This window comes from Mastigoproctus giganteus, chromosome 2 (genome assembly GCF_048544385.1).
Source record: "Mastigoproctus giganteus isolate SK-2022 chromosome 2, ASM4854438v1, whole genome shotgun sequence".
NCBI classification, from domain to species: domain Eukaryota; kingdom Metazoa; phylum Arthropoda; class Arachnida; order Uropygi; family Thelyphonidae; genus Mastigoproctus; species Mastigoproctus giganteus.
Window position 1 is genome coordinate 242406999 of NC_143576.1, and position 19689 is coordinate 242426687.

General features: G+C 39.3%; 1 protein-coding gene across 3 annotated transcripts in view; it reads right to left on the bottom strand.

The window, feature by feature from the left end:
- Window positions 1-19689, bottom strand: part of LOC150090315 (immunomodulatory peroxidase-like) — a 196393-nt gene that overhangs the window by 58577 nt on the left and 118127 nt on the right. For 2 of the 3 annotated variants that reach the window (XM_090389798.1, XM_090389797.1), the window contains exons 4-8: window positions 18266-18395; window positions 14981-15207; window positions 11927-12094; window positions 3366-3515; window positions 2896-3003 (exon numbers count right to left, since the gene is read on the bottom strand). In XM_090389798.1, coding sequence (XP_090245924.1) covers window positions 2896-3003; window positions 3366-3515; window positions 11927-12094; window positions 14981-15207; window positions 18266-18395 — 783 coding nt within the window. The remainder of the gene's footprint in view (window positions 1-2895; window positions 3004-3365; window positions 3516-11926; window positions 12095-14980; window positions 15208-18265; window positions 18396-19689) is intronic. The other variant, XM_090389799.1, reaches the window with a different exon arrangement.

The window sequence follows — 19689 nt, forward strand, 5'->3', positions numbered from 1 at the left end:
CTTTCCTCAATTTGAATTTATGCCCTCTCATGTAATTATTTTGAGCAAGAGAAAGAGTCCCATCAGCATTAATTATGCTCAAACCATTCAAGGCTTTATACACCTCAATCGGATCACCTCGCGGGTGCCTAGTCTCCAAACACTGTAATCTGCAAAATGTAAGCCTTTCTTCGTAAGAGCAACCCTTCGTTCCATTCACTAATCCTGTTGCCCTTCTCTGTACTTGTTCCAATAGCTCTACATCCTTCTTAAAATGAGGCCTCCAGACCTGTATACAGTACTCAAGGTGTGGTCTGACCATTGCCTTATGCAAGGTGACAATCACCTCCTTCTTATCTCCTTCTTATCCCTGCTAGAAAAATTCCTGTATATCATTGAAAAGGCACCATGAGCTACTCTTGCAGACCGTCTGCACTGCTCAGAAAACTTCATATCTACCTGCACAATTACCCCCAGGTCCTTTTCATTTTCAACCACGGTCAGTTTAGTACCACAGAGTTGATACGTTACTCTAAGGTTACTGCTTCCCATATGTAGTACTTTACATTTGTTAATGTTAAACCTCATTTGCCACCTCTCAGCCCATCTGCTCAACTCTTCTAGATACTGCTGCAGCAGCGTACTGTTATTAGTGTTCAAAACAACCCTGCCAACCATCGTATCGTCTGAAAACTTGGATATTAAGCCTGATATACCATCATCAATATCATTTATAAATACAGAAAACAACAATGAACCCAACACGGAACCCCGAGGGACTCCACTGATAACATTAGTCCACGATGAGCATTGATTATGATCTTCTGTGACCACATCATAGTATCCAATCATATTGTTCAGATAAGACTTCTCCTTAACAAAACCATGCTGTGATCGAGCTATAACTGAAGTCTTGTCTAGATGATCCTGCAGTGCTTCTTTAACCAGTGCTTCCATGAATTTCCCTGGAACAGAAGTTGAACTAACAGGTCTATAATTACTTGTGCCGCCCTTTGATCCTCCTTTGTGAATTGGGGTCACATTTGCACATCTCCAGTCTATGGGTACCTCCCCTGAGTCCAAGGAAGCTCTCATAATTATGGCTACGAGTTTGCTTAGTTCCTTTACTGCCTCCTTTAATATAACTGAATAGATCCCATCCACTCCGGGTGCCTTTTTTATGTTTACCTTCAACAATTTCCCCTCCACTTTCCTCTCAGTTATTACAAAATCATTTAGCTCACTGCCAGAGTTTAATTCACCTCTAGAATTCCCCTCCCTGAATAACTCCTCATGTGTGAATGTAGATGCAAAATACTCATTTAGTTTGTTAGCCACCTGAGCAGGATCATCAACAGTTGAACCATCAATATTCAGTAGACCAATCTGATACATCCCTATCCTTCTAGAGTTTACATAGTAAAGAACTCTTTGCTGTTTTTCTTTGCTTCCTTTGCCAAAGATTTCTCATAATCTGCCTTTGCCTGCCTAATCTCCTTTGTGACTTGGTTACAGACCATCTTATATCTATCATCGGCTTTCATGTCACCCATTAATTTATATGTATTCCATGCATTTTTCTTCTGTGCCACATGTCTCATTAGTTCATCTGACAACCATTTTGGCCTAAACCTTGAACAATATTTCTTAGTTAGTATGTAAAGCCTAGTAGCTTCCAAGATAAATTCTTTGAATGCCTCCCATTTTGAATTTGCTGTTGGTAAAATTATCAGTTTTCACACTGTATAGAATTTAAATTCTGTCTCAGACCTCCGTAGTCGCCTTTGCGAAAGCAAAAACCCTTCCTTTTACCCTTGATGGTAGTTACCTCTTTGAGTAAATCCCACTTCAGCCCACCGTGATCACTGCCACCTAGTGGTTCCTTTATCTGCCGATTCTTAATGCATGAAGAATCACTACTGATAATCAGATCAAGAGTATTACTCCCTCTAGTTGCCTGCCGAACATGCTGATGTAGAAAACAATCATCCAATAAATCCCCAAAATTCTTGTGTGCGAGTGACCAACCCACAAATTCCAGTCAATATCTGGGAAATTAAAAATCCCCCATTATAAGATTCTCTGATTTACTCGCCCACTCTATTTCTCTGTACAGTTTCCTATTATACGGATTAGAGTCATTAGGCGTCATCAGTGTCACTACTCTCAATATTGATCTCCCAATGCTTATGTCACACCAAACTGACACGACATTGCACTGTCCAGCGAGGTCGACTCCTTTCAGTTCCTTGGATTTTATGTGTTTCTTAACTAATAGTATAACCCCTCCTCCCTTCCTATCCTGCCTATCCTTCCTGTACACATTGTACTCTAATCTCCAAATTCCAGTTCTGCATTGCTTATATCTGTGTGACACTACGTCTCTGATATCCCAACAATATCTGCCTTTGATGTTTTGACCAACACCTGAAATTCATCAAATTTATTTACCAAATTCCAAGCATTGGTGCATACGCATGTATACATGCATCCGTTCCTATTCTTAACTACCCTAACATAACCCATGTGTTTACTTGTACCGCAATGGCTCCCAGCAGTCTCTGAAATACACTGCATCTTGTTTTCCAGGCTGCTGCTCATTCCAATAGAAGCAGTGCAAGAATCACTTTCACTTCTACCAGCGGCTACTGTTAATCTATTAGTCCGTCTATCCCCAAAGCTAGCAGTTTTCCAACCCACCTAACACTGCCTCCATAGCATCAGCAAATATTCTTGCACCCTTTTATTTAAGTGTATCCCATCCCTGTAGGAGCAGTCTCTCCTGTTAACAAGCAGAGACCAGGCTGAACAAACATTCTACCCCTTGAGCATTGCACAATCTCTCCAGGGCTGAATTGATCGAAAATTGCAATTCTGTTATGAATATAAATTATTTCGGTCGCTTTAATCGCTTACCTGTTCCACCTTCTTGCCTTAGTGAACGAATTTCCTCCTCTGAGCTTCCATACACTGCTGAAGCATCGATGAACATCGTTACTTGATCTGTCTGATTTCTTGGAGAATCTAGAGAAAGAGAGAGGGCGAAGTTATTTGAATCAGTCAGTTCTTCGTTTGATCATCTTGCTTACTTGAACATTATTGACGAACTACAGTAAATGTTAGGAATATGATAAGGTAGTATTCGCACAGTTTCAGTGACTGGAAAGATTATTACTTTGAATTGCCGAAAGAGAAGTTTAAACCCTGAAGAAATTTAAACCCTATTTGCAAAAAATAACTGTGGTGTTAAGGGTCAGTTGACCATACATTTTTCTGTAATGAAAATTGTGTGGTCAACTTAGATTGTATATTAGCTCATTAGACGAAACTTAAGCATGAAATCAAGATTTCTATTTTACGAAAGAGTTTATTTCAGGACAACTTACACACTGTACAAGTTGAGCACACTGTAGAACGAACGAAATTAATGCACGTTACATTAAACTGCGAGTAAAAGGAATCATTTGCAAATACTTCAATTTGGGCGCATTCTGCATGTTCATCTTTGCAACAATTAATTCTTTCATTGTTCTCTGCTGAAAAAAAAAAAGATATACATATATAGGAATTTGGTGAATATTGCTCTGATTATATTTCATACCTTAATTATAACTATTTAAGCCAGAAAATCAGCACAGTATAGTTTTACTAAAATTTACTATTTTATTCATTTAAATATCACAATTCATTATTCTAAAATTTATTTTTCTTTTCCGTTTTATTTGTAGAGATATCTGCAAACACGAAGCTATAAATTTATTTATGAAAGAAACTGTATAAATCTAATGTAACAGAAGGCTGGACTATTGAGAAAATGGTACAAAATGAGTTTTAAACGTAAAAGTCGCGAAAAATTAAAACAAAACCTGGACAATAAGAACTTCGCCATGTTTAGTAATAATATGTTGTCTAAAAATGAAATAGAAATATTTATAACAGAGAAATTATGGTTTAATGTACCCTCATGAACCAAAGCATTATAAGCTAATATTATGACCATATACCTGATAGCACGTTGGGTCGCCTCTTTTTTTTTTTTATATTAATGTAAACCCCAAACACGAGAAGTATTAGAACCTATAGTACTTAGTACCGTGCTTGGGTTGGAGGTTGACAAGATGAAAGAAGATATTTGTTGACATTGGACTTGAACTTCTGTAGACTAATTTTCAGGAAATACGTATGAAGGAAGGTTGTTCCAGAAAACGGCAGTTGAATTAATAAACGAGGAAGATGAAAAGTTGGTTCTGTCAGTTTGAAGTTGGACAGTAATGGATGTTGGCTGGTGGCTGCACGTGTTCGGACTGTTTTGAAAGAGAGAGCGGGATTTATAGAAGCCAATTCAGAAGAACAGTTCCCATGGAAGTATCTGTAGAAGAGGCATGGAGCAGAAACAGTACGTCTATGAGACAGCGAATGGAGAGACTCTGTTAGAGAAGAATCATTAATTAACCTAACTGCCCTCTTGTGAATGGAATCAAGAAGCCCGAGAGAGGTTTTGGGGGGCACCACCCCGGATGTGGGAACAATGTTCCATTGCACGGCGGAATTGCGATTTATACAGAGTGAGCAGCTGTTTCGAAGAAAAGTAACCGAGAGCGAAAGAGAAAACCAAGTTTTTTGGATGCAAAGGAAGCAATATTTGTAATGTGCTTATGCCAAGAGAGATTAGAAGTCAGGATTATCCCCAAAAGAGATATATCATTTTGCCTAGAAATCGGAGTGTCACTAAAGATAAGCATAGGAGTAGAAGAATCCTTTTTTCGCGATATAAGACAAGACTGAGTTTTAGAATGGTTGAAATCAACTAAGTTTTCTTTGCCCCACCGGAGAAATACCTGAAGATCGGCATTTAAGGAATTGGTAGCAGATTTTCGAGAAGTTGAAGCTGATTGAGCAGGACAAGGTTTCTCAAAATGTAAAGTGGAATGCAATGTGCTATCATCGGCAAAACTATGGATAGGATTTCCAGTCAATGGAAGAAGGTCATTAATATACAAGAGGAAAAGAACTGAACCTTGGGGGATGCCGGCATTAGTGGAGAAGTTAGAAGACAGAGAGCCATCTACCATCACCCTCAGTGACCGATCAGAGAGAAAACTGGATAACCAATTACTAAAAACAGTTGGCAAACTATAAGATGGAAGCTTGAAAAGAAGACCTTTATGCCAAACGCGATCAAAAGCCTTCGAGATGTCAAGAGTAAATACTTGTGTCACCGAACCTTTCCATCGAATTAGTGCATAAATGGGTAATGTAAGCCAGAATATCACCAGTGGATCGACACTGATGGAATCCATACAGGCGATCGTTGATCAGACGGAAGGTTTCTAGGTAGTTTAAGAGTTGGCGGTTAATTGATGTCTCAATTACTTTAGAAAGAGTAGAAGTAATTGCAATGGGACGATAGTTGGATGGGAGGGATTTGTCACCCTTTTTAGGAACTGGCTGAATATGAGCAAATTTCCAAGCAGAAGAAAACCACCTTTGTAATCAGAAAGTAAAAAAAGGCGGCAAAGAATAGGAATAAGTTCAGGAGCACAGGTTTTGAGAACAAGTGAGGAAATACCATCGGGACCTGGTGCTTTCTTAGCATCAAGATTCTTCAAAATCCTTCTGATATCCTTTTGACAGAAGACCACAGGAGGCATTGAATGGGGCGTGTTGGGAATGGTGGGAGTTGTTTTACCAAGATCATTAATATATGAGTTGGAAGAAAAATGGGATGCTAGCAGGTCAGCTTTATCCTTGGCTGAAGTGACAACAGAACCATCTGGTTTGGACAGAGTTGGGATCAGAGATGGGCAAAAGTTGCGGCCAATAACTTTGGCAAGAGACCAGAGTGCTCGGCTACCATTAGGGCAAGAGGCAAGTTTTCTACTCTTAGCCTGTTCAAACTCTCGTTTGGACTGATTAATAACTGCTTTAGAAACGTTGCGACTTTGGTGTAGGCAGAAAATGAAACTGGAGAATTAGAAACAAGCCAATTACGATATGCAACATTCTTCTCTTGAACAGCCTTAGCACATTTATTGGAAAACCAAAGTTTAGATAAAGGACGAGATTTTAAAGTGGAGTGTGGGATAAAGGATTCCATTCCTGCAAGTATAATTTCACTGACACGATCTGAACAAACGTTGACATCAGAAATTTTGAAACATAGCATAGTGTGCATAGTATTAGGGTCAGGCACCACCTGTGGTTTCCCACATCTGCGCCATATGTTCGCTGTGAAGGAATACAGTACTACTGTAAATTTTGAAACAGTAATCCGACCAAGGAAAATAAGAAAATAAGTCTCTTTTGCTGTGATAACCGATTGCACCGTAGTAGCATCGACTGAACGACACAGCGGAAGGTATCCTCACCTATCTTAGACCAGTTAGACAGAAGCACATCCCGGAGTTCAGCAATAGAGCGAAGCATAGGCGTGGACTATCGAATTCTGCGTTTCAGCACATACCTCAAATGCTCAATGGGATTGGTGTCAGAGGAATGTGGTGGTCAGGGAGCACCCGAAATGCTTCGACATGATCCTCGAACAATCCCTGCACAATCTGGGTCTTGTGATGCGGCGTCTTGTGGAAGGAGTTCAGGGCTATCTGGATACATGGTCACCTTGTTGCCCTAAAGTTGGTTCGAAACAATGCCGATGTAGGAATTGGCGGTGAGGATGTGTTCAATGGGGAAGAGGGGATTCCAGTGATGTCGACGAAAACATCCCCGAAACTATGATACTAATGCCGCAGTCCTATTTTCTTCCAATGTACAGTCTGGTTGCAGCTGTTCAGCTGCTCTCCGTTGAATATGCACCCGACCATCGGCGTAATGGACAGGACAGAATTTGAATGGAGTCGTAACCCATTCAAATTCTGTCAGGTCCTTCTTTTCCTAATTCAAATTAATTAATTTCTAGGCATCGTAATGACAAACTGACACGCGCTGCTCGTGCCGTGACTGTATATGCTGCGCCGGTTGGTGACGTCACTCCCGGATTCCGTGGTATCTGTCCACTCGTGAGACAGATGTAGTATTAAAATCACCCTATTATTTTGTTCATTAAAGTTCAAATTGCACTCTAATACTACCTTCTCACTACTTGAACTAAATGTCTTAGGAGCCCAGTGGTGAGTGCACCTGCCCATAGAATATATGGACTTGAATTCGAATCCCAGCAAAACAATAAAAATTTATTTTCCTGAAAAAATCCTGTGGAGACGTCCAGTAAAAATAAATAAATAAATAAAAAAGTGGGGTACTGGTGATGAGGAAATAGGGGAGTACAGGAGAGACAGTGACATGATCGCGCAAAGAATCATGACAGTCTCTCCGAGAGTACGGGCGAGGGTGTCACGTGATCGATGACGTCACTTCCGCTGAGCCGACCAGGCTGGTAAGGTGGGTATAGTGCCTGCTTGGCAACCCCAAGTTCAAGGGTTTGAATCCCTTCTCGGGCTTGGATCAGTGTAAAATGCAAAAGCTTTGGGAGGCCAAAAGCATTATGGCCACAGAAGTCGATGTGCCAACAACTAACCAAAAAAAAAAAAAAAAAAAACCTTCCGTTGACGCATTGTGTTGTGCGTAATCTCGTGCAAAGGATTTTTTTTGTGTTGTGCGTAATCTCGCGCAATTTTTCTTCCATTAGGAAGAAAAATGCAACAGCCAACCAACGACCATCCAGAAATATATCATCTCTCTTGTTTGTTTGTTTGCTATTTGGTTTTTAGGAGCATTAGCATCTAAGGCCATATTGCTCCTGGAATATACGGTGGTCATTCCCTGACCTTTCCGCATCCTCCGTATTTGGTGGTGACGGGCTTGAACCCCGGTCTAATCAAGAAGCGTGTGCTATGCACTGCTGCTGCTCCTTCCCACCTGGCTACGGAGGCGCCAACTATCTCTCTTGTAATACAAAGTTAATAGGTTAATAAAACTCATTAAATTTGTGATTTATTTTCTTTTTTATCTTTCTTCTCTCTGTTTCTTCTGAAAATAACTAAACTCCCTCCATTCTTCGACGGAAATCAAATCTAGAACTCTCCAGCCAGTTTCAGACGGCGTTACCGTGCCGACTGAGTTGCGACGGAGGACCCTGCTATCCGAATGACTTTTGAAAACAGATCATTAAGCAACATTCGTCACACAATTGATAAAGTCTTACTCTCAAGGTTCTTAGGCCTAATGTGGATAGCGTAAACGTGGCTGGATCCACAAAGAGTCCATCCTTCTGGAAGATTCCGTATTTTGATATGCCCTATATGCCTAGAGAAACATTACTAATGTTTAAACTCGTTGCTGGAACCACCTGGTTCAACTCTGGCAAGATCGGTGGTCTTCTTCAAAAGGTATGGTCACAAGAAAGTTTATTCCATCTGTGTCCTTTGCCTTACAAAACTCTCAGTCCGAGTCTCCGCACTCATTTTCTTCTAACTGTTCATGGTTCCCTTCGTGCTAAACTTCTTATGTTTAACCTGTCTGATTCACCCCTCTGTAACTGTGGCAGCCCAGAAGACTGGCAGCATGTTCTTTTCACCTGTCCATATTACTTGGATCTTCGTCAGCCTCTGTCTGCTCTGTGTCAACCATTCTCCCCAGGCAATGAGTCTTCTCTCTTGAACTCCAAAGAAAAATTATCTTCTGCAAGATTTTGCACATAAAGTCTTTGCCAGACGTGGACAAATCATCAGTAGTGCCCTAATTTCAGGAACTACTCCTATTCCAGCTCTACCTCCAGTCCAGACCAGCATCTCTATCATCGCCATCTCGTGATACCACCACCATCGTCACTACCACCATTTTTTTAGCTCAAATACCATCTTCAACTTGGACAGTTGGTTAACAAACTTGTATAACACCGAGTGACATCACTGTGTCTTGATTTCTATTTTCCTGCTAACCTTAGACTGGTCCTGAGGTGGGGGTCATCTGCTGGCACCACCTTATACTGGTGCGGGATGATTTTTTTTATTTATTTATTGTTATTTTATTTTATTATTATTTTTTTTCTATTTTATTAACTCATTTTTATCTTTCTTTTTACTGAATTTTATTTTTATTATTTATTTTAACTTATTTTTATCTTTAATTTCTGAATTTTTTTAAAATTTACTGTTAAATTTAATTTTATTTGCTCATAATTTGAATGATTTCGATATCTCGAGGTTTGCTGCGGTTTGTGCTCTGTTGTGACCCGCCTCCTCGCGGTGTAGACGGGTATCAGGACGCACCACCCTGGTGCTTATTGCTTCCTGATAGCAAAGCAGCCAGAAACAACTAAACAACATAACAAACACGACACAAGCATAGCGTTACACACATTTCTAGCCTTTCTGCAGAGTTTTTGTAACATCACTGTGTACCACGGCGGAGTTGAACTAGCGTTTGGGAGCCGCCTTACATAAGATACTATACATGTCTAATGTTTTCGATTTTCGCTTGATTTGTAGCAGTTCTATATTCTCTAATAGTATTTTAGTTTCTCTGAAATTAAAGACAGCTTGGTAGACACAATGTTTATATATATATTATGTCATATATATGCTTTATATATGTCGCCTGATCCTAAGACAGAGGCTACTAAAGAAGAGTCAAATTGTCTTAAAAATCATTCCATTCTGTTGCCATATATATTGTGTGTGGATATTTTCACTTGCCTCCGCTACTGTAGGGCGTTATGAATCAACTCACCACCTTTCCCCACTCACAAAAACGTTACTTAACCATAGGTCTACAAGATGCCAAAATCTGCTTGACTTAATTTTCTCCTCGGATTCTTGTCAGTTCTCGACAATATGCAGGCTTTCAGTAAGATCATAACCCGAACTTGATAAACTTGACGTTGCCAAGATCCAAATTTAATGTCACCAGACCGAAAATGGTGAAAAAAAGCACACAACATCAAAATAAGGAATATTTTTGCTGAACACTTCGAAGGATTCATTCTTTTTTGGCCTTCTCCAGTGGCACCTGGTTGCGCTGATTTGAGCAACTGATTTGAGCAATCCCATCGAGCAACTGTGCCATGAAATTAAACGAGCTGCCGTTTGGATTCACCATTCTCCAATATGATATCATTTTAGGACGATATGCATTTAATGACCAGTATCTCCAGATGTGTTCAAGGATATTGTAAAATCAATAAAACGACATGTGAAAGCACTTTTGCGAGAACATTGAGACCTGATGTGATATCAGATAACTGGTCGTATTTCACCCTCATTTCATTGTAAAATTATAATTTTAAACATTATCGAGGCACTGGAGTCATGAAGAACCTCTTCTAATATATACAGGGTGTTTCAGTTAAACGTTTCAGAACTTCTAAGAGGGGTAGGGTACATCCTGACAACTCGAAGTCATATACCAATGGGCAGAATCGAAAATTCCGAGCTTTAGTGCAGGGAATCTTAATTTCGCACAAGAACGCCAAGTTAGTAGGATGGATGATTACACGAACGCAGAGTTAGCCGATATGCATTTGGCGTACGGGGCTGCAAATTGTAGTGGGCCAGCCGCACAGCGTTTGTACGCGGAACGATATCCGAAGAGGCGTATTCCCAGTCATAATTTCTTTGCAAGACTGCACCAGAGGTTAGCTGAGAGAGGTTCATTTGAAAGAGCTGACAGGGACAGGGTAAGAACAACACGGACTGCAGCCGTCGAACAGAATGTGCTGCAGCATGTACAGGGGAATCCAAGAACGAGTACACGAAGTCTAGCAAACGCAGTCGGGGTTTCCCATTGCAGCGTCTGGAGGATTCTCCGAGAACAAGATATGCATCCGTTTCACGTGCAGCGTGTCCAGACACAGCAACCGGAGGATTATGCGCCTCGTATTGCTTTCGCACAGTGGTACCTTGGAAAATATGCTACAAATCCCCTTTTTTCCTGCTGAAGTGTTGTTTTCCGATGAGGCATCCTTCACAAGGGAAGGAATTTTCAACACGCATAACGACCATATCTGGGCGGTCGAGAACCCGCATGCAATACGACGTCGTGCAGCACAGATTCGATTTTCGGTCAATGTATGGGCCGGTATTATGGGAGATCACCTCATCGGACCTTACCTGTTACCGTGTCGTCTAACCGGACCTATCTACTTGATCTTTCTGCAGCAAGTATTGCCACAACTTTTGAGAGATGAACAGATTTCTGCATCGACGCAACAGACAATGTGGTTCCAACACGATGGAGCCCCTGCCCATTATAGCGGAGATGTTCGTAACTACCTGGATGTCACATTTGGTCAACAGTGGATCGGACGTGGTGGTCCCGTGCGTTGGCCTGCTCGGTCACCCGACCTATCATGTCTTGATTTTTATTTCTGGGGTCATATGAAATCGCTAGTTTATGACACCCCTGTTGACAATGCTGAGGAGCTGGTTGCAAGAATCGCAGTAGCTGCCGAAGAAATTCGAAATTCGCCTGGAGTATTCCAGAATGTTCGGATGTCCATGCGTCGGAGATGTGAGGCGTGCATTGTAGCCCGTGGAAGAAACTTCGAACACTTACTTTAATCCATGTACCTTTTGCTTCTTTTCATGTATTATTAAAACGATTTCTCACTTACGGTCTCTTTTCTTTATGGTGCTTCTGTGTACAACACCGCTTCAGGAAAGCATTTCCGACCCCACATTGCTATATGATTTCGAGTTGTCAGGATGTACCCTACCCCTCTTAGAAATTCTGAAACGTTTAACTGAAACACCCTGTATAGAAAAGAAAAAGGGTCTTCCATTTGTCCATCTTTTCATTACATTTAAAATGACAATCTTCCTAAAATTACAATTCGATTGTTTTTGTAACAAAAGGAGGAATTCCTGTATAGTGTATTATTTAATGCCTAATTACTATCATGTGGTAGGATTTCGAACGGACAGTATATAATGCAAGGAAAACAGTTAAAAAAATCGTAAGTCTGTTAATAACCAAAGAATTGACTACTTACTTGTGTGTTGAGGTGTAAAAATAAAGTCGTGGGCAATGAACTGACCGAACTGCATGAGCATATGGGTAAATCTGACTGGGACATCCACATCAGGACAAAGTGTTTGGCATATAAATCGGGGGTTTGGAAGGTCTGCTCCAGTTACTGATTTCCGAAATTCTTTGATTCCTGAAATTTGAAAGTATTATTACAATCCCAGTTGGAACATGTATTTTAATAAAAGAAAGGTACAAGGCAATTTATAGAAGAAAGTATAGGTGGTTTCTAAAAGAAGCGTAACCATGATATATTTTCAGTTTTATTTCAGTTATAAATTGAAATAGAAGTTGCAATAAGTTGTAATTCAATTTATGTGATAAACATAATTATAATAGAGATTACAATAAATGTTGAAAGTGTCTTTCTCCCCAAAAAACACAAACGCATTTAGTATTGGAATTAATCATATGGCGCGAGGAAGCTCTAGACTTCTACTCCAAAAAATAAAAAAAATACAATAATTGGTTTCTTCCTTATTAAGTACATCTCCAGCTGATTTTTCCAAACTGTTGTCCTTAGTTATCCACGGAGGTAACTTATTTCAATAATTACCTACTCGCTGGATAAAAGAAAACTTCCTACAATCCAGTCTTAACATTTTCCCCTATCATTTGAATTAATATCGTTTATAACCCATGAATATTTCTTCATTCATATTACTATCCCCTATTATAGCCTCATATACCTCAATCAGATTTCCTCTAATAAGAGTTTGTTTACTAAGGTCAGTAGCCTATATATTTGAGGGCATTCCTCATATGAACGATATTTTGTCGATCTCACCAGGCGATTGGCCATCTTTGGACCCTATAATAAGCTTGGTGTCTTTTTAGGCACGTTTGAGCACACACACACACACACGGTGTCAAAATTATCCTCTTGATTATGAAGCTAGATTAAAATTTTATGGATCCATTCCATGGTCTCCTCATTCCCCAGATATCACATCTACGGATTACTTTGTATCAGACTAAAGGAGAAGGTGTATGCAAAAAAACGTTCACATCATCGTGTTAAAATGCCGGATTGAACAGGTAGCGACTTTCATTTCTCAAGAGATGCGTCAAAACACTTGCAATGAAATCAGCTACCGTCTTGACATTCTACATGCTACAAAAGGTGCCCTTGTGGAGTTGCGGTTGCGTGATAAGAAATTCTTTGAGTTATTTAATGGTACAGCAAACCGTTTTACAATACTTACTACAAAAATAATGTTAATCAAGCTTCATAATTAAGTGAATAATTTATAGACACTATATACATCTATAAATTAATAGTTGTTAGTGGATAGGCATGGTGTCTTCACCATGTCCATCCGCTAACAACTCGACTCCAATTGGACTCATTCTCATTAAATTTTACATTTGGTCCTTCTAAAAATATTTTCCCCAGCCATTACAAATTTCATTAAAATCGGACAAATGGAAATCCTTAAATTATTATTTATTTTTATTATACAATTACAATAAATTCATACATTAAATGCAATTTTAATGCAGTATTGTTGGCTTTAGACAGTCAATGTACGCTTCGCGTGCCCTTGTGCGTAGTACAGTTGGTAGAATCGCCGACCTCCCCAAACCGTTTGGAAAAGACCTGATTTCGAGTCCCGTCGATGACGAGAGAAAGTTTTATGGGCCTTTTTCACAATGTCGCTGAGTTATTCGCTGTCAGGTGAGGATAGTATGGTTTTTCCTCCTGGAAACTTGGGATTTTCGTCGATATATATATATAGGGAGTAATATGGCCTTAGTCGCTGATGTTCCTAAACCTCTACTAAATTTTGGGTCAATGGTACGATGAAAGAGTGGCGTAAACCTCATGAAACCATGCATTCAGACTGGTTCTGGTCCACCACTCAAGCAGCTGGAGTTGGTATGACAGTCTGCTCTTACAATTAGAAGGTTGCGTTACCTCCAGTGAAGATGTCAATTATACGGAAACATCTTCAACTTGCAATCTTCATTTTTACCCGGATTGCGATGGATATTTTCAAGATGACAAAGCAACTATGCGTCATGCAAAAATTGATATATGAATATTTCGAAAAACATTCCAAAGATTTCAAACATCTACCCTGCTTACGCCTAATTCTCCAAATCTGAATCCAATTGTGAATGTCTGGGATGTATTGGAGAGGGTAGTTCGGCTTCGCAGTTCTCTATAGTCCGCAATACAGTAGCTGAAAAGTATCCCAGTGGAAGAATGATCAAATTTAGAGCTAGACTCCTTCAGATAACTAGTGGAATCCATCCCATAGCATTTACTGGCTGTAATTTGGGCACAACGTATCCCTATTAGATATTAAATAAAGATTTTTATTTTGGACAGTGAGTGTATGCTACCGTTTATAATACTTCTGGTGAGGTACGACCTTTGCCTGTTCTTAACTCTCGGTCTGGTACGTTGAAGAGTGTGGTAAATTCTTGGTATGCGTGTACTTATGTACCTTACAAAAAATCATTTACCTGTGGCTCATTTAAACCAAGAATCCTCGAAAAGCAAGAATCTCTAAGGTAGTTGGCATGGAAAACATACCAGTTTTAGCATGATTCGCCTACTAGATTGCACATAGCTAGTTATTCTTCGGTATAACATCATATTCAGTCTTCCAATTTCGCATCATGTTGGCAGTAGTCAACGACTTGAGATATTTAAATTTTGCTAATGTAGCATGTGGTAGCATTTATTTAATTTTTAGACTATCACAACCCAAAAAAGTCCGTTCATTTCTTTCCACGGTTTTTCTTGTTGTAGATAAGTGTGAACTGCCTGCAGCAAAATAAGTGATGGGAAAGACCCATCTTTTTGAGTCTATCACGCAACTGTCTTGCCTATTTCTACGTCCGATATAATCAGAGAGATATCCCATTACTTTTAATGAGTTGGAATATACTAAAACGACTTGCGTACAATACTTACAAATTCAGTGGGAAAGAAACCAAAGCTCGCTGAATCAATTGATGTTTTGAGATTTTTATCGGTTGAATAATTGTTTAATCATGCAAAACTTACCATCATTATAACATGGTGGTCTAAACCGAAGGTAACACGTACTGGCTTTACCCCAGGTAGGATTTTGTAGATTATTGCAACTTCCATCTGCTGTTCTGTAAATGTACGTAGGATCACAAGAAACGTTAAATTGGGCAAGACACTCCTGCAAAACCTCATTAGAAGTGATTCCGGAATATAAAGACTCGTCTTCCAGCAAGTTGATCTGACCAGGCAATATTTCATATCTACAAATAAAAACCGAATAAAAGAATGAAAATATACATGATTAATTGCCTCAAGTCGCATATGTAATTTTTACTTTTTTTTTTAGTATGCAGTTCAATATTTGACAACTCACTTTGAGAAACCTTTTAAGAACGTCTTTGAATTCAAAATGAGAAGGCTACAAAAGAGACAGTCAAGATCGGATTTCCATGAGGGGAGAGGGGCAATGGCTCAGTTGCTCCAAAGCCCCAAAACTGGGATGGCTCCGGAGCAACACAATTGCAGTTGGTATGGAGACTCAAGTCCTAAACCTACTTGATAATTGTGAAATTGAATGGAAATATCATGTAAGAATGGGATGTCCTTGTGCTATGGTGAAGATGGCGCTCAGTTGCAGGTCCACTCACTCAATGAATTCCCTCTGAGCTGTCTCATCAGATGAAATGATAATACCTGTTCTTGAAATTCCTTCATTGTTACGGTTCAGAACTTTTCTTCCAGAAACCTAAGATTTTCATCCCTCCGAACAGACACACCAGCTGTGGCACACATGAAATTTAAAAATACCATACACTGACGCCTCGGCCAAATTCAGCAGCTTGGTTCATAATTTCTAAAGCTATGTTTAACCCGAGAATGGTAAAGTGGGAAAAAAAAGTATACCATCGCATTTTTTATGGAACCTGTTTACCAAAATTTCTATTCTTCTCATTCTCAGTAATACCTTTTTCTATCCCTGAACGTTATAATCACTTATTTTTGATTTATAAATGCTCTACACAGAGAGTTTTCTTAACATATGCTTAATATTGGAGTAGAAATTCTCTCATGCCTCCATTAACGTTGGTATAAAATTTATCAGAGTATTTACATCTGTAATTCGTTCCCTCGTAGGCAGCATAGTTGATAGAATTGCGGTCTTCACACCGGCTGGAATAAGACCTGAATTTAGATCCAGTCGATCACGCGAGGAATTTTTCTGGGCATTTAATGACCAGAAAAATTGACCACAGAACACTCAGTTTACCAACATATTATATACAGCGCACTATATCTTAAGTTGCTGATGTGCCTAAAACCTTACAACAATAAACCTGAAGTTTATTGTAATTTTCGTGCCTAACTAAAAATTACGAATAAAGAATGATAAAACTGCAGTTTATGGACTTTGCACATTGCCTACATTCTTTCCATCACGAAACCGAAGAAGATGTGAAACGTCCTTGAAAGACAGAGATAAATCGGGGTCTGCATTTCTCCTCGTAATAAGGATCGAATGCAATAAAATTGTATGAAAGATGTATAAAATTGTTTTCAGATTTTATATTCAACATCTATAATAATCGCATGCCGTACTGGGTTTTTGATTTAAAATTCGAACTAAGCTCATAGTGACAGTCTCACAAATGATAGCTATTGCCTGCGTGTCAAACGTGGACAGAGGATGGCTAATAAGCGCAAGCTGTGAGGAGAACTGGTGGATGGAACATTCATTTTCAATGTAAAATTAAATGCGATCTTTAAAGAAAGAGAAACAGAGACAAAAATTTAAAGCACATTGGTCACTGTATGCGAATTGTAAAGGTTTTTGAACAGGGCATATTTCATTGTATTAAGTTGAAATATGTCTGAAGATTTCAATTATTGCAAGCGTGCAGATACCAGGGATAATAAGATGAACAGAAAGCTGTAATGTTATATACACTCCTCGACAAAATTAACAGAACAAAAAGTTTATCATGAATAGTTTATTGTGAACAGTGTCTCTGAAGACCCTGTTCAGAATAACATAGGAGTCCTGTTTTAGCTTGCAAACAGATTCTAGACGTAATTTCATCTGGAGACAACGAGAAATGCGGTACCATCCCTCCAACATCACAGAAAGGGACATTTACGGTGGAGAAGGTTTTCTCGTGTGGGACGGAATAATGATCAACGACCGCACCCCTCTTCATGTTTTAGATAAATATGGGTACAGTAACTGCGCAAAGTTACCCAGAACAGATCCTGCCCTATTTTCAACTTTTTAGGGGAGCGATTGGCCCAGATTTTCTTTTCTTGCACGACGCCACTGGACATAGAGCTGCAGTGGTTGAGGAATCTTTTGAAAATGAACATATCCAACGACTGTCGTGGTCAACACGATCACCAGACCTAAATCCTATTGACCTTGTGATCCTTTGGGAGTCTCATTGCACGCCGAAAGCTATCTGCTTGGTCACTTGGTGAGCTAAGGTCTGCGCTGCTGGAAGAATGGGAGTTGTTGCCACAGTGTCTTATAGACACCTTTATTATCGAACATGGTTCACTGCTGCCAGGCCTAGGTAGCCATTGGGGGATCATACCGTACTGATATCATGTGACCATATTTTCGAGCATCTTGTATCGACTTCTGTAATGTGATCTTTTTAGTAGTTCCTATACAACCATTAATGTCTCTTATACCTGCCTGAAGTTTCTTGCTGTCTCTTTATTTCATCGTTATTCTATGGCACGCCGCCATACCAACTTTTGTGCCTCTTCATTGCAAGCTTCACGAGTTACACCACGTTTTCTATGTGTTCTGTTAATTTTGTCGAGCAGTGTAGCTGCTACATAGACAAGAGAATTTGACTAAGAATACAAGTTTTGATGCAGTATGAAATTGTAATTAATCAGAGAAATGTGAAAAGTTGAAAAACACAAAGTGGAAAGTTACGGGAAAATAAAATTGATTAAGAATGCTCAGTTATTAAATAGTTAAGAAATACACTAGGCTGTAATTGTGATTTCATGGTGATGAAAATCAAAGATGACCGGCGATACTGGAAATTAATATGGTGATGCATTGGATAACATAGAAATAAAATTTATTGGAAAGTTGACTTGAGAGAAATGTTCAGAAATAGAGTGGCATTAAGAGACAATGAATTTGTTTAATTTTACCTTGACTGCAACGATTTAATATCAAAATAAAGCCCACTCGATACATGACAATGCCAACAATGATGTTGATATAAATACTTAAGGGAAAACCTTTCTTCCTATCTACTGCATTAAATTCTTAATAGAGCAAAGAAATTAACTTTGTTGACTTACTTTTGTTGTAAGTCTTCGGCTGCCAACTCTATCAAATGACTGATTTCATCCAATCTGTTTGAGGCAGCATTCGGTTGTTGTTGAATTTGATGTCGTATGGCAGCTATATTGGTGAGTGGTGATCCTTCACCTAGTTCCAGAGAGAAAAACGTTCACACTTATAAACTTGAAGAATAACTAATATGAGTAGGAAATGAAACTAAAAGAGAAAAAAATCTATCTCTAGAAGAGGAACATCAAAAGTAATCACATATGAATGGGATAAGTTCATTATTGTTATTACTTACAGTTGTGACTACGTGTGACAAGGACTTGCAGTGACTATATTCTTTTGTTTGAATGTTTTGGATATATCAATTGATCTTAATAAAATTTATTATTACATTGAGTACAAGAACGCAAATAGTACATAAGTATATGCGTCATCCCAAGGTAATAAATATCTAATGCTAAGCACCTTAAGGGTCTTCAAGACAAACTGGAATCTGTGCTCCTAGACCTTTTCACTGTTAAGTGAGGAGATCCATTCTCGTTTTTTTCTATGTAAATGGTTGATCAAACCCACACATCGTGTTTGTTTTGTTGGCCTTATGAGCCACGCCCATGCAGCATTTCGCTTGTCCAGAAGTTTAGTGCTGTCCGGGGAATGACTACCGATGAAGGAAACAGACGCCTAATCCAAAACTGCAACGTTTTATCGCGAAGTCATGCCACTTTACACAATTTATTAACTTAATATGAGAATGGATGAAATTGCATGTGTTCTGTCAATTTTCTTGTGTGCTGGACGAAAATCCCGAGTTTCAGGGAAAACAAAACATGCTACCCTCTCCTGAGACCGATTAACTCAGCACGTTATGAAAAAGCCCATAAATATTCCTCATCATCGATGGCACTCCAACTCAGGTCTTTTCCACCCGGTATGGAGAGGACGGCGATTCTAACAACTGTGCTACCCACGAGGATAAGAGATTAGAAATCAGGGTAATCCAATATTGAGATATGTAATCTTATCTAGAAATCGAAGTGTCATCGAAGATAAGCATAGAAGCAGAAGAATATTTTAGCGAGTTATAAGACAGGACTAAGTTTTAGAAGGAAATCAACTAAGTTATCTTTGCTCCACTGGTGAAGCATCGAGAGATCAGCAGGGAATAATCGTAAGGGACAGTGGGTATTCGAAAAGTTGAAGCTGCTTGTGCATGGCAAGGTTTTCTCAAACTGAAAGGTGGAATGAATGCAATGTGCTATCATCAGTAATACTATGGATAGGATTTCTGGTCAATGGAAGAAGGTCATTAATATACAAAAAGAAATAGTGTGGAGAAAGAACCGAACCGTGGGAAACAGCAGCATTAGTGGAGACGTTAGAAGAGAGCAAGCCATCTACCATTACCCGCAGTGAGTGGTCAGAGAGAAAAATG